We start from the raw sequence: 16,233 nt of genomic DNA, 5'->3' as shown, positions 1-16,233 counted from the left end.
CTTGAACAAAGCACCCAACTGCTCCCCAGGCACCAGGTCAAGGGCTGCCCACTGCTCCGAGTGTGTGTGTCTATCTGTGTGAACACACTACCTTCAAATGTGTTAAATGCAGAGGAAAAATATCCTTCAAAGAACAACCAAAGTAACTTGCCTTCACTAGCTAATTTCTGAAAGGAAAGGGAAATCTTTCCTTTGTCTATTTTCTTAGCCATCTTTGAGCTCAAAACACTCATTTCTTATTCTCAATCTTTCTTGCTCTTTGTTTCTCCTCAAATGGTTTAGGAGAGATAAGTACGATCTCAATAAAAACTGATTTATTTTCTTGTGAGACAAAAGATGACTTTTTAGAGACAAGAGCAAGGAATGAATGAACAAATGAATGAATTACACCCCAAATGCCAGACACTGGCATTTTAGTGACTACTTTAGTGACTTTTCAGAAAAACCTGACAAGGATGATTACATTCAAATGGCACTAGTCCTGAATGCGTTTCTAGGAAAAAGATGGAAGTCATTGCTGAACAACCGTGGTAACATTTAAAATATTTTTAAAGTAAGATTTCTAGTACTCTGTCGCTCTGACACACAGATATGAGAACAATAAGGCACTTTCTTTACTTTACTGTGGCTCAATACAGCTCATTTATGTTGATATAACTTGTGACTAGTAGTAATAGACATGTTATGTATGATATGCATTACCTGTAATCTGCTGCTTCTGTGCCTCCACTTCTCCCTTACTCTTATCCAGTTCACTTCGCAGCTCTGACACACAGATATGAGTTGGTGTAAAAAAGACATTTAGACCAGGAGTCAATTTGTAGTGTCACAAAGTTTTATAAATAATCTAGTGCAGTTTATATTGAGTACATGCAATACCTGTAATCTTCTTTTTCTCCACCTCCTCACTCTGTGTCTTCAGTAGGCCTGGCAAATAAGACATAAGGTCATTTTGTATATTTGTCCATGTAGCCAATATTAACCAGGAAGGCCCAGGAAGCTTCAGTACATCTGAGTCCAAGACTACAAAGGCCAGGACATATCCTCATGTCTTCAGTCTGTTGTTCCACTCATTTCGCCTCTCTGTCACTAATGGGCTCCAGTGTGGTACAGTAACGGCTTGTGTCCATTATCGCGTCATAGCCCACCGCGCCGCACATAGCCCATTGATTTCCTATGGAGAGCGGCAAGGCGTGGTTTACGCTTCCACAGGGCTGCCAACTTTTCAAAAAACCTTGGAGTGAGATTTGGTGGGGCCAACCAAAATTTTGCCGTTTTACAACCTCGACCGTGCATTAACTTCTGTGAACAGACCACCATGTCGTCCATTATCTCTTAGGCCTACTCATGATAGCTATGGGCTAACTTTCCAGTCCCACCTGTGAGCCACCGCTGTTGTTGCAAACTTAGCTGCCGCCGATTAGGCTGGTCGTGTCTTCAGCATGCATGGTGAATTATCATGTGTATCTAAAACTATATGCCAACCACAAGTCACAGTGACATAAGGGGGCACTATGGAGTTCCAGGGCCAAGCCCAGTGCCAAGGCTTTTCCCCCGTGTATACCTCTTGATGTGTGTGCCAAATTTCATACTGAGTCCCTGGGCCACGCCCGGGGCCAAGCCTTTATGCCTGTGTAGCCATTGTGATACCAGATGTGTGTGCCAAGACTAATGGATAATTCCAAGACTTTTCAACCATGTTAACCACCTCAAAAATAGCAAAAAGGTGAACAAACTAGATGTACCGCAGAGCGGTACAAAATATGACCGCCGCCCAGTCCAGCACATTTTTTCCACAAAAAGAAATCACGCTGAAAGGCCTATATGATTCTAACTGTCTCACTAAATTGCATTATCCACACTCAATTCTCACTGGTATCTGCTAGACAACAAGTACCAAAACATTATTAGTTCATAGATTTCACATGTAAAATTCATTTTATACAACCCCACCTCCATCTTGCCTGTTCATAATTCTGAGAAATTCTTGATTGTTTGTGTTAGGTATCTGACTCAGATACCGCACTCCTACAACCTCTAGGGACGGCTAGATCATCTTTTTCAGCATTCACGCCTCTCTCCGAGAATGAAGTATCTAGACTCCTGACATGCAGCCGTCCTACCACATGCTCGCTGGACCCTATACCTACGAGCCTACTTCAGTCCATCAGCCCGACCATCGCACCAGCTATCACACACGTGATCAATGCCTCGCTAACCTCCGGCACATTTCCAACAGCGTTCAAAATGGCCCGGGTAACACCGTTACTTAAGAAAGCTTCTCTCAACCCTGCTCAAGTCGAGAACTACCGCCCTGTCTCACTCCTGCCTTTCCTATCCAAAGGCATTGAACGAGCAGTCTCCAAACAGGTCTCTGACTTCCTTTCACAGAACAACCTTCTGGATCCAAATCAGTCTGGGTTCAAAAGCGGCCACTCTACCAAAACGGCTCTGCTGTCTGTAACAGAAGCCTTAAAAGAAGCCAGGGCGACCGCTCGGTCATCAGTACTCATTCTGCTTGACTTATCGGCTGCCTTTGACACGGTTAATCACCGCATCCTTCTCTCTATACTCGCTAACATGGGAATCTCCGGTTCTGCTCTCTCATGGTTTGAATACTACCTCACAGGACGCTCGTTTAACGTATCATGGCTTGGTCAGCTATCTGCACCTCACCATCTCACCACAGGGGTCCCCCAGGGCTCAGTACTGGGCCCCCTTCTCTTTGCTATCTACACCACCTCCTTGGGACAGATTATCCGTTCGCATGGCTTCTCATACCACTGCTATGCAGACGACACACAGCTCTATCTGTCCTTTCCACCTGATGACCCCTTGGTTTCAGCACGGATCTCGGATTGCCTCTCAGACATAGCTACATGGATGAAGGCACACCACCTCCAGCTGAACCTCTCAAAGACTGAACTGCTGGTCCTCCCAGCTAAACCTACCATACACCACGACATCAACATCAAATTTGACTCCCTGTCTGTTTCACCTACCAGGACTGCAAGAAATCTAGGAGTTGTTCTCGACAACCAACTAAACTTCTCAGATCATGTTGCCTCAGTCGCCCGGTCATGCCGTTTCGCACTCAATATACAATATACGGAAAATCAGGACTTACTTAACTCAAGATGCCACCCAACTTCTGGTTCAGGCAATAGTCATCTCACGACTCGACTACTGCAACGCCCTCCTGACAAGTCTCCCAGCCTGCGCAGTGAAACCACTTCAGATGATCCAGAACGCGGCGGTGCGCCTGGTCTACAACCAACCCAAGAGGGCACATGTTACCCCGCTACTCATCCAGCTACATTGGCTACCTATGGCGGCCCGCATCAAATTCAAGGCTCTAACGCTTGCCTACAAAGTAGTCTCCGGTTCTGCTCCCACCTACTTGAATGCCTTCATACAGACATACGCTACCTCCAGACCGCTGCGCTCCTCAGACGAACGACGTCTAGCTCTACCTCCGGTACGCTCAGGCCAATCCAAACTTTTCTCATCTGTTGTTCCTCGTTGGTGGAACACACTGCCAGTTCCTACAAGGGCAGGGACATCCCTCTCCATTTTCAAAAAACTCCTGAAGACCCAGCTCTTTAGAGAACATCTCCTCTCATAGCAACACTTACAACAAGTCTTGCTGATCCTAGCACTCACCAGCCGTCTTAAACGGACACGTAACTGTTAGAAACAGCACTCACTGATGCACTTATTCTTACTGTACTTATTCTTATGTTTTTTAAATTGTCCTAATATTGTTGAGAATTGCTCTAAAACTTAAACTGTTTACCATGTTGTTAGTCGCTTTGGTTAAAAATGCGTCAGCCAAATGTAATGTAATGTAATGTAATGTAATGTAATGTTTATGTTATGTGTGTGTGTGTGTGTGTGTGTGTGTGTGTGTGTGTGTGTGTGCGTGCTTGTGTGTGTGCCTGCGTATGTGCCTATGCATGCAAGCGTACATATGTCTACTGTGTGAGTATGTGTCATACGTATGATTACTGTGAATGTATCTGTGTGTGTGTGTGTATCTGTTTGTGTGTATAATAATAATAATAATCCTTACAAAAACAATAGGGCTTTGCACCTCTCGGTGCTCGGGCCCTAATAATAATAATCCTTACAAAAACAATTGGGCTTCGCACCTCTCGGTCGGTGCTTGGGCCCTAATAAGTATGGCATCTGTGCTTTTCAGTTTTGGCAAGATGGCGGTGAGCGGAAAAAAAAACTGCTGAAGTGAGTTGTTGAACACAAACAATGTTCTCAATGCTTGAGTTCATGAGACCCTGGTGATGATACGTCAAGCAAAGTTTCATGTTGTGTCGAGCCTTCTTAGTATTTTCAAAATAGTAATGCCCCTACCACTCCCAAAAGGCCATTTGACCTGAAAATGACAATATGGTCAATCTTAAAAGTGACGCTTCGGTCCTAATTATGCTTTTAAACGAAAGTTTGACTCGGGTACATTCACAAAAAGACCCTAAGTTGCATTTTGGCAAGTGTTACGCAAGAGGGTCATTTTTATTAACAGTGTAGGCCTACTCACAGAATGGGCAGCTAGTGGATCATTAGGAGATGATTGCTGAATGTGACAAAAAATGTTATGGGCTTGAAATCGCACACAATTGCTGACTGCACCTTTAACATCTAGCCTATACCTCAAAGTGTTTAGGTGGGATCAACAATAAGACTGACATACAGGCACTGGAAGGCCAATATGATGTCATACTATGAGCATGGGCTAGAAAATGCCACTCGTGATTGTGACGGGGTGTCGTGACTGTAGTTGAGTATGCACTATGACTGCCATACTAAAAACCCTGGCTCAAGCTGTGGTCAAGCTGCAGGTTTGGCACCCCAGAGACCCGGGTTTGAGACCAGGTGGGGTGACTGCTATCTCCCTCCTTGGCTTGCCATGAGGCCATCAGAGGCATATCCATTGTGTGAGCCATATGAGGGACCCCCAGGATAGTTGACCCCTGTGTGAAGGATCCCAGAAATACACCTGTGCACTGTAAAATGTACACTTGTGCATAGGATTGTTAACCCTTAGAACCCGATTGACGCAAAGTGCGTCAAAAAACACACCCTTTCTTCTCTGTTACATTGCTCCAGAATGGTTCATCGCAGCGAGATGAAACCTTTATTGCACGACAGAGCAGAAGTGGGGCTTTCCAACGAGACTACACACTTGTCTGTACGATCAAGTATGAAAATTTAAAAAAATCATGAAATTAAATCAAATTGCATCATATTTACAGTCTATACTTCTCTGCATTCACCTGCACACACATTACTCTAGTTTGAATTACTCGCGAACCCGTGATCGCATCGATATGGCAAGCATATCAGATGAAAGAGGGGGCACAGGGCTATCCATTGGTACCATGTTTATCGATCCTTCTGGCTTATAAAATCAGACGAAGTGACTGCAAAATAATAACGTCATGTACACAAACCAACGCTGCACACTCATTACTCTCGTTTGAATTACTCGCGGACCCGTGATCGCATAGATATGCCACGCATGTCAGATGAAAGAGGAGACTCAGAGCTATCATTTGATACCAAGTACATCCTTCTGGGTTATAAAACAGACGAAGTGACAGCAAAATAATAACTTCATATAGCTGGACTTACCCCACGTTTTTGTCTGTTCTTGTGGCAAAGCATGTTTATAATCCAATGCTATCATGTGTTTCTCTATGGCAAAGCATGTTCATATTCCGGTTTTGAGATCCTAGCAAATTCCTGCATGGCATCCAATTCAAGGCTCACATTGCATCCCAATTTGTTCAACAAATAAACACCTTTTTTGCCTTTACTTTGTTCATGGCAATGCAGTAAAGAGTTGAGAATTATTATGACTGCATACACACAGGCACGCAGGCTAACACGCAACCTCGGGTCAAGTCAGGTCAGATCAGTTCGTGTCACAGATATGGAGTGCAGAAAGGTCATTTTTCATCACTAGCATTTATTTCCGTAAATCACACAGCAAATATTTCTGTAAATTGCTCAGCCCCAGAGTATCCCTCCAACATGCCAATTATATTGCCCGATTCAGGACAGTCTGCCCTACACACACATGAAATGCATGTAGAGCTGTGAGCTTGCTGTGGTGAGATACATGTCGAAATATAAGCATTTTTATAATACACTTTTTATATTTTAATTCTTTAAAAATCTAAATAAAATCAATGCTAGTATTAATACATGAAATGATGGCAGATCCGAATAGCCTAAACTCTCCTGAAAAAAACAATATATAATATATGTGTGTGGCACTTACAATGACCAGAATAAATCCTTATGAATAAAGGTAGTGAAAATGCCCTAAAAACAGCTTAGGGTTCTAAGGGTTAATGTCATTTGCTGTAGTTATGCCATTTCATTCGCAACTGATTGAGATAAGGAGTGTGCTTATTTTATGTCTCTGGGATAAAGTGTCAATTATCTATTGTATGGCAAGGCCAGAATATGACGCTGGACTTTACCAGGAAATTACAAGGAGTGGTAGGTGGGTTACAGTAACAATATAGGACTTTTTAAGATCACAGTATTCAGACTGGCCTCAAAACAGCCAACTGGGAATCCTCCCAAAGATGACAGATGTGCTGAGTGGGGATTGGCTTTTCAACCAGGAAGTGTTGTCTTGAAGTGTTTGTAGCTCTGTAGAAATTATCCATACACGCAGCGGAGATTTGTACTGGTATAATATATTTGTAAATGAAGGACATAAATATTTTTGTAGTCAGTTTTATAGTTACAAATCATGACACACACACATACAATACATATGAGACACTTTTGATCCCCAAGGTATAAATATGTACCTGTAGATAAGATTTGTAATTGTAGCTTTTTGAGCGCAGACCATTGATTAGTAACTATAGAATATATCTGGATTGACGTGGAGCACTGCTGTGAAGCATGGTGAGGGGCAAGCAAATTGTAGTGCGTAGCCCTGTGACACCGTGCATGAGATCCAAGTGGAGTCTGGGCAAGCACGCCATGTGCTCAGGTACACAGCCAGGCAAGATGCTTTGGGTACAGCATGCATGTCAGAGCACCTCAAGCGTGCGACAGAGGCAGAGTGGTACTGTTTGATTGTAAGTGGGTTCATAGAGAGAAGGGCAAGTGTGTGTATATGTAGTTCTTTGCAGGGGTGCTGGTCAAATTAAGTATGGCAGAACTCTGTCAGCATAGTAGTCTAACTTATTTGGTGATGAACATGAACTAATTCATAGAATGGAATGATACATATCCAATCATGACATTTTACTTATTCTGGCCATATTTAAAGTTCTGATCAAATAAAATACAAAAAAAATATATATATGTTTCACATCATGAAACTGGGGCATGCAATGAAAAGTTTGGGAATTATTGCTATAATTTAGATGGGTGAAGACTTTGAATGCCACGTAGATGCCTTTTTATTTTCCAACACAAAAACAGACTATTATAAACATTTGTGAAATTCTAAAGAACCTTTGAAATTAATGCTCACAGACACTTTGATCATAACATTTAATTTGTTTTCTTCATTACATAATCATCTTTATTATTAGAGCATTACTAGAGCATGGCTAGCGGATTATTAGAGAGGTTTTGTCTCTCACTCCAGGGCTAAGCACAGGGACCAGTGGGTGAGCTGACCTCACATCATGGAAAGCGTAGAGCACTGACTGTGACTCAACATCATAGAAGGTCAAAGAATGCCTAAAACAGTCTAAAAACACTCCTAGTGAAATGATCAACTGGCGTTGAGTTATCGGATCACCGTTAACATAGAGACCTTGGTCTTTATCATAACAGAGAAGCCAGCAGTCATTCTGACGAGTAAAAGCCTTTTCTCTCCGTCCTCTCAGTGTGGCACAGCAAACCCCTACAAACCAGGATTCTTTATTTGCTACCCTCACTTCCCAGTAGTGTTGTCCTGAACTGAATGTGTCTTTACAAAGAACGTATTGTGGTTGATTACTGTTTGCCTTACTGTATGGTTTAGTGCAATGCACTCTTTTCCCCCCAAAAACTACTCTCAAGTTGTCCTGTATACTGGTTTCATCCAAGGTGGGGCTTTCTGTATAGAGAGAACGAGAGAAAGATTAATATTTCACAACACTCAAACCTGCCATCTGTTTAAACTTAAAATCTTATTTGATATCATTCAAATATGAAAGTAAGTAAACTCTGCATATTTACCTTTAATATCTTTCAATCTGTCCCAGGTAACTAAGAGGAAAGAAATACATTGGAATGTTTGTAGTTATTTCACAATTCCAATGAACACAGTAAAATCATTGATCTGATGAATGCCATACATGCCTTAATGGGATGTATTTTATTTTGCAAAGCAAATAGTGCCTGAGTTTTGTACAAATGCTATAAAACTAGAAGTAAGGGAATTATGTCATGAGAATCAGCTCTTCTGCAGCTTCTGTGCATATGTGGCCTACTGCTTAGGGAGTCTGACTTGTGACCGAAGGGTCCCTGACTGGTAGGAGCAGTTTGGGTGGGGAGAGTGCTTGAACAGCAGTATCCCACATCCACAGATGAGGTGCACTTGAACAAAGCACCCAACTGCTCCCCAGGCGCCAGGTCAAGGGCTGCCCACTGCTCCGAGTGTGTGTGTCTACACTCCCTTCAAATGTGTTAAATGCAGAGGACAACTAAAGTAAGTTGCGGACTACTGTTGTCAGTGATAGAAGTATTTGAAATTAACATGATTTTTTAATGTCTATTGACATATTAGGGCCATTTTATGATTAATTGAAATACATTTCTTACATACGGTTCCTTTAAGGCCTATTCACACCAAGAACGATAACGACAACTATAACCATAACGATAAAAGCATTCACACTGAACAACGATAAACAAAGTATCTCCTTGTGTTAATGAATGTGACGGTTAAAATTCGATGGGTTCTGATTGGCTATTAGCTTTTTATTGTTCTGAAAATCGCTCGGAAAGTGATCCCCAGCGATATCATTCATCATGTCGTTATAGTTTATGTGTGAACGTAATCATTCATATTAACGAGAACGATATTTATTTATAGTTATCGTTATCGTTCTTGGTGTGAATGGGCCTTTAGACCAGAAGTCAATTTGTAGTGTCACAAAGTTTGATAAATAATCTAGTGCCATTTATACTGAGTACATGCAATACCTATAATCATCTGATTCAGAGACTCCACCTCCTCCCTCTGTTTCTTCAGTAGGCCTGGCAAATGAGACATAAGGTAATTTTGTTGTCCATGTAAATGTAGTCAGTATTCACCAGTAAGGCCCAGGAGGTTTCAGTATGTCTGAGGCTACAAAGGCCAGAATGCCTTTGAAAAAAACAAAAAATAAGTGAACTGTGTCACCTGAGCCATTAGTTGTGGACTGCCTGAACTACCGTTATGCTCAATTTGGGGAAGAAATCATTCACACCTGTGACACAACAGGAGTGGTAATATGAATATGATAAACAATATACACTACATCTATTACCTTCAACCTGCTGATTCAGTGTCTCCACTTTTCCTTTACTCTCATCCAGTTGACTCTGTCGCTCTGATACACAGATATGAGAACAATAAGGCACTTTCTTTACTTTACTGTTGCTCAATACAGCTCCTTTATGTTGATATAACTTGAAACTAGTAGTAATATACATGGGATAAATATAGACATGCATTACCTGTTATCTGCTGCTTCAGTGTCTCCACTTCAAGCTTAGTGTTATTCAGCTCTGACACACAGATATGAGAACAACAAGGCACTTTCTTTACTTTACGGTGGCTCAATACAGCTCCTTTATGTTGATATACCTTGTAACTAGTAGTAATAGACATGTTATGAACATGATATGCATTACCTGTAATCTGCTGCTTCTGTGCCTCCACTTCTCCCTTACTCTTATTCAGTTCACTTCTCAGATCTGACACACAGATATGAGTTGGTGTAAAAAAGACATTTAAAGGAACCATATGTAAGATTGTGGCCAAAACTGGTACTGCAATCACTTTCAAATTACTGTAGTGCGGCGTATCCCCTCCCCCTCCCCCCTGACTCGAGGTTGCCAACCCGGATGCCGAAACACTTCTGACTTTGTGATTAGTAGATAGGTGGAGGGTGGTGCATCAGGCCAAAACAAAACATGACATGACAAAACACAACATCAACATCAGTTGAGGGCTACAACTTCACTTTTTAAATGACAATATCCTGGCCGGACTACTGTTGTCAGTGATATAAGTATTTGAAATGAACATGATTTCTTAATGTCTAGTGACATATCAGGGCCATTTTATGATTAATTGAAATACATTTCTTACATATGGTTCCTTTAAGGCCTATTCACATCAAGAACGATAACTATAACCATAACGATAAAAGTGTTCACACTGAACAACAATAAACAAAGTATCTCCTTGTGTTAATGAATGTGACGGTTAAAATTCAATGGGTTCTGATCGGCTATTAGCTTTTTATCATTCTGAAAATCGCTCTGAAAGTGATCCCCAGCGATATCGTTCTTCATGTTGTTATCGTTATAGTTTATGTGTGAACGTCATCACTGTGGCTCAATACAGCTCCTTTATGTTGATGTAACTCAGCGTTTCTCAAACTGTGGGTCGCGACCCACTACTGGGTCGCGGAGACATGCCAGGTGGGGCGCGAACTGACGTGAAAAACAGGAGTTTTTTATTTGTTTTTTATCTGTAGCCTGGGCCCAGGTAGCACCCGATGCGCAATGGACGCACTGTGTTATTCACAGGGAAGCGCTCGTGTCAAGGCAGCTTAGTTAGTCCCGACCTACATGAGAATTTGAACGTTGTTGTGAGAGTGGTGAATTTCATCAAAACCCGGCCCTTAAAAGCGTGTCTATTCTCCACACTTTGCGAAGAGATGGTAGCTGACCAAAAGGCTGTAAGCTACTGTTTCACAGCGAGGCAAGGTGGCTTTCCCGAGGTAAAGTGCTGTCGCGCGTGTTTGAGCTCCGATTAGCCTCTTCTTGGAGGAAGAGCGCATGTTTGCATCTGCAAGCACGTTCACTAATGAACATTTCTTGACGAAGCTGGCCTATCTTAGCGATATATTTGATATATCTTAGCGATACATTTGAGTTAAATGTCCAGTTACAAGGCAAAGACAAGCATCTACCTCACCTAGCAAATAAGATTACTGCATTCACCAAAAAAACTTGAGTATGGGACAGGCGCCTCGATCGCGACAGTATTATGCCTTTGAGATTTCTGAGAGAAATCGCTGAAACGTCTGATTGGGAGGCACTCTTGTGATCGATCCCATGTATTAAACAGTAGGCCTACATCACATCCCTGCAAAGTTTATTTCAAAAATATTTCCCAACCAGCAGTGCTCAGTATGACTGGATTATGGATCCATTTAATGCAGCATGTTGGCATTTCATTATATTGTACAATGCTGTATAATGGCCTATGCTTCCTAATATGTTGCTGGAAAACAGAAATATGTGTGTTATGTATTTATTTATTATTATATCTGCAGCACCAGCTGATTTTAACTCTGTTGAAGAGGATATATTTCGAACTTGTCATTATTTCAATAAATTTGACAATTTTAAGCTTGACCTACCACTTTCTTAGAGCGATGAGGGACAGGTGGGGCTCGAGAATGCCCCCTCAAAGTGGGGAATGAAAGAAAAAGTTTGAGAACCACTGATCTAGTTTGTTAACTACCACAGTCACGAGTTGGGTCTCGATAGTCTGTCATTTTTAAAAAGTGGGTCCCTAGAAAAAAAGTTTGAGAAACACTGATGTAACTTGTAACTAGTAGTAATATACATGTGATAAATATATACATGCATTACCTGTAATCTGCTGATTTGGTATCTCCACTTCTCGCTTACTGTTATCCAGGTCTGACACACAGATATGAGAACAATAAGGCACATTCTTTACTTCACTGTGGCTCAATACAGCTCCTATATGTTGATATAACTTGTGACTAGTAATAATAGACATGTTATGTACATGATATGCATTACCTGTAATCTGCTGCTTCAGTGCCTCCACTTCTCCCTTACTCTTATCCAGTTGACTTCTCAGATCTGATACACAGATATGAGTTGATGTAAAAAACACATTTAGACCAGGAATCAAGTGCGTCACAAAGTTTGATAAATAAACTACCATATTTTCCGGACTATAAGTCGCTCCTGAGTATAAGTCGCATCAGTCAAAAAATGCGTCATGAACAGGAAAAAACATATATAAGTCGCACTGGACTATAAGTCCGACTATATTTAGAAATGTATTTCACAAAATCAAAAACCAAAAACAGAGACTATGTAACTGGATTATTGAGGCCAAAAAGATTCATTTTAATGAAGACTAAGGAGTGAAGGCAGCCAAGAGGAGGGCAGGAAGGTAATTGCAAAGCAAAAGATTCACTGTAAGAAAATGCCATGTGGTACACCAACATGTATCTAAAATGTGGAGAATACAATGCAATCAAGCATTTTGGGCGATGTGGAGTCACAAGCTGGCAGCAGATTAAATGCTCACGAGAGAAAAAGATGCAGTTTTAAAAGGACATGACCAAAGCAAGCCAGAGATAGACCTATAGGCCCGATGGTAATTGTAAAGCAATTTACAAAAGATTCACTGAACAAAAATGCTGATATGGTACATGCAAATTTAGCTAAAAATGTGGAGAATGCAATGCAATCAAGCATTTTGGGCAATGTGGAGTCACAAGCTGGCAGCAGATTAAATGCTCACGATAGAGAAAAAGATGCAGTTTTAAAAGGACATGACCGAAGCAAGCCAGAGATAGACCTATAGGCCCGATGGTAATTGTAAAGCAATTTACAAAAGATTCACTGAACAAAAATGCTGATATGGTACATGCAAATTTAGCTAAAAATGTGGAGAATGCAATGCAATCAAGCATTTTGGGCAATGTGGAGTCACAAGCTGGCAGCAGATTAAATGCTCACGATAGAGAAAAAGACGGTTTTAAAAGGATGTGACGGAAGCTGAGGCAAGCCAGGCAATAGGCCTATATGACCGGCGGTAATTGTAAAGCAATTTACAAAAGATTCCCTGAACAAAAATGCTGATGTGGTAAATGCTAAATATGTGGAGAAAGCAATGCAATCAAGCATTTTGGACGATATATTGGCACAAGCTGGCAGCAGAACAAATGCTCGGCTGGCCACCTCCGAGAGAGCGAGAGAAAAAAAAGATGTGCATTTCCAGGGCCTAAATTTCAGTGCGGGATTGCGCATAAATTATTACTAAGCATTGAGCATAATAGTAATAAAAGTCCCGCAACTGTAGCCATCATAATGCGAGAAATTCCCACACATTTTACAGCGCTGTCTGACGTTAATCTAATAATGGAGCAGCCTGAATGTGGGACTATTGACTGGACGGACCAACTCTGACTTCAATAACCCCATGCAGAGACATACACATGCGCGAGTACAGTAGGACCACTTTGGGGCTGCCTCTCTCTCTCAGCAGGATTTGTCACCGCTGAAGTCAAATTATAGCCTAGGTGCTTCCACATCAACCGCTATCGACAGGAAAGGAAAACAAACGTTTAGCGATCAGGAACCGTCAGAAATTTTTAAAACACAGAAGCATGACAGCCTATAATAGGAGAGAACATGGATGTGTTCTCCATTTGAGGAACGTTATAATCGATTGCGGACGTGAACAGACAGCTACAGACACGGAGCGCATAGTAGGCCTACTTTCACTTTCTGTGCGTATTCATTACGTGAAAGATTATTAGTAGCAAAACAGAGATCAAATATTACATGGCAGTGGATTTTGTTTTCAAATTTTTTCATGCATGTCTAGATAACGGGTGAGGAATGTTTAGGAGACAGACTATCATAAATCCTCAAATTATGTCTGGGGTCTTTTATTTAGGTTGCGCAAAGCACAGCACCTTTATTTGGGCCATGGCTTGTATTCGAGTCAGTTATAGGCCTTTATTTCTTGCGTTTTATTGTGAGATATAGGCCTACTTTTCGTTTGGAGCGGCATAGGCGTACCGGTAGGCTATCAAAAGCAGAAGATGTGCAATTCGAGATTTAATTTACATTTGGACTGTTTGATTATGTTGCTATATATCGGGACTGATGACCACTGAAATCTGTGGGGTATTTAATGGTTCATTATTAAGTTTCATGTATGAAAGAGTGGTGGGATTTCCATCCGCTTGTTGCGAGATAAGGCATCCACTTTCATTCATTCATGGAATGTGTGCTGTGCTTCAAGGGAAACCTTATTCCGTATTACCAAAGAGGTCTAAGATAGGCTAAATTTAGTTATTTTTAAATTATGCATGATTTACTTTTTTATAAAATTCGTAGGCTGATGCCTGGCAGCAACAATTGTGTTTAAATGTAGGTTACTGCTTCAGTCTCTAGCTCAGAAGGGGGCGGCATGCGACTGGTAGCTTGAGAGCAAAGTGTTGGAGACTCATTGTGTAGGACAATGACTTTTAATTGGCAACAATTTTACACCAACCAACAATAAAATATATTAAGAAGAGCTCTTTTATGAGTTAAATTAAAACAAAATTATACTGCCTTTTATTTGTCCGAATCTGAAGCCCGGCTATAAATAGAATCCCGGCGATAATTTGAAGATTTAGGTATGCACGTGTGTTTCAGGCATAGCGCAAGCATTAATCTCTGGCTGAAAGTGCACAGCACAGGAACGCTCTATCGCGGCTGTATACAGCAATGTTTCATGTAGGGTTCATGTCAGTTAATATCAATTAAGTCGCACCTGACTATAAGTAGATAAGCCAAACTATGAAAAAAAATGTGACTAATAGTCCGGAAAATATGGTATATAAGTCGCACCGGACTATAAGTAAGACTAGTATTACGACTAGTGATGGGGACGAGACCGCCTATGCCGAGTCTGAGTCAAGACCGAGTCTTTGAAGGGTCGAGACCGAGTCGAGACCAAGTCCGTTGGTTTTCAAATACAGTCGAGTCCGAGTCAAGACCGAGTCTTTGAGGAAGCAAGTCTGAGTCGAGACCGAGTCCTTTAGGAGTCGAGACCGAGTCGAAACCAAGACCATAAAAACATGTCAGTTTTCATATTCATGACTTAATATCACCCCAGTTAATAATCAACAGTTAGGCCTACAGACTAAGCTAAATTGGGAATTGTTTAGAGGAGCAATTAATATTTATTTAATTAATTAAAATGTAATAACATCCTAATATGGACTATGCTGACCTAGAGATAAATACAGGGGTGATAGTAGAAAAATATCCTGAGCCTGAACTGTTTTCCGTGGGAGGTAAGTGGGCCCCTAAACCAAGATACATGCCCTGATCAACATAATTGTCAAGCGCAGTGGTCCCCAAACTACGGCCCGCCACCTCATTTTGGGTGGCCCCCCAAAACATGTCCGTAGTATATAGCAGCGTTTCTCAAACTGTGGGTCGCGACCCACTACTGGGTCGCGGAGACATGCCAGGTGGGGCGCGAACTGACGTGAAAAACAGGAGTTTTTTAATTTATTTTTTATCTGTAGCCTGGGCCCAGGTAGCACCCGATGCGCAATGGACGCACTGTGTTATTCACAGGGAAGCGCTCGTGTCAAGGCAGCTTAGTTAGTCCCGACCTACATGAGAATTTGAACGTTGTTGTGAGAGTGGTGAATTTCATCAAAACCCGGCCCTTAAAAGCGCGTCTATTCTCCACACTTTGCGAAGAGATGGTAGCTGACCAAAAGGCTGTAGGCTACTGTTTCACAGCGAGGCAAGGTGGCTTTCCCGAGGTAAAGTGCTGTCGCGCGTGTTTGAGCTCCGATTAGCCTCTTCTTGGAGGAAGAGCGCATGTTTGCATCTGCAAGCACGTTCACTAATGAACATTTCTTGACGAAGCTGGCCTATCTTAGCGATATATTTGATATATCTTAGCGATACATTTGAGTTAAATGTCCAGTTACATGGCAAAGACAAGCATCTACCTCACCTAGCAAATAAGATTACTGCATTCACCAAAAAAACTTGAGTATGGGACAGGCGCCTCGATCGCGACAGTATTATGCCTTTGAGATTTCTGAGAGAAATCGCTGAAACGTCTGATTGGGAGGCACTCTTGTGATCCCATGTATTAAACAGTAGGCCTACATCACATCCCTGCAAAGTTTATTTCAAAAATATTTCCCAACCAGCAGTGCTCAGTATGACTGGATTATGGATCCA

General features: G+C 41.7%; 1 protein-coding gene across 6 annotated transcripts in view; it reads right to left on the bottom strand.

The window, feature by feature from the left end:
- Positions 1-7,555: 7,555 nt before the first annotated feature.
- The window catches only part of LOC143135127 (uncharacterized), a 110,378-nt gene continuing 101,700 nt past the window's right edge, over positions 7,556-16,233 (bottom strand). For 4 of the 6 annotated variants that reach the window (XM_076295850.1, XM_076295852.1, XM_076295855.1 and 1 more), the window contains 8 exons: positions 12,031-12,093; positions 11,854-11,904; positions 9,877-9,939; positions 9,700-9,750; positions 9,510-9,572; positions 9,184-9,237; positions 8,215-8,244; positions 7,556-8,092 (listed from right to left, as the gene is read on the bottom strand). In XM_076295850.1, coding sequence (XP_076151965.1) covers positions 7,599-8,092; positions 8,215-8,244; positions 9,184-9,237; positions 9,510-9,572; positions 9,700-9,750; positions 9,877-9,939; positions 11,854-11,904; positions 12,031-12,093 — 869 coding nt within the window. In that variant the 3' untranslated portion in view covers positions 7,556-7,598. The remainder of the gene's footprint in view (positions 8,093-8,214; positions 8,245-9,183; positions 9,238-9,509; positions 9,573-9,699; positions 9,751-9,876; positions 9,940-11,853; positions 11,905-12,030; positions 12,094-16,233) is intronic. The other 2 variants (XM_076295853.1, XM_076295854.1) reach the window with 2 other exon arrangements.

This window comes from Alosa pseudoharengus, unplaced genomic scaffold (assembly GCF_046254945.1).
Source record: "Alosa pseudoharengus isolate Yale_2024_CS ecotype anadromous, Long Island Sound unplaced genomic scaffold, YU_APseudo_1.1 YU_APseudo_1.1_scf_2, whole genome shotgun sequence".
In the NCBI taxonomy this organism is placed as follows: domain Eukaryota; kingdom Metazoa; phylum Chordata; class Actinopteri; order Clupeiformes; family Clupeidae; genus Alosa; species Alosa pseudoharengus.
Note: the sequence above shows the minus strand (reverse complement) of the source record. Positions and strands in the feature narration are given on the sequence as shown.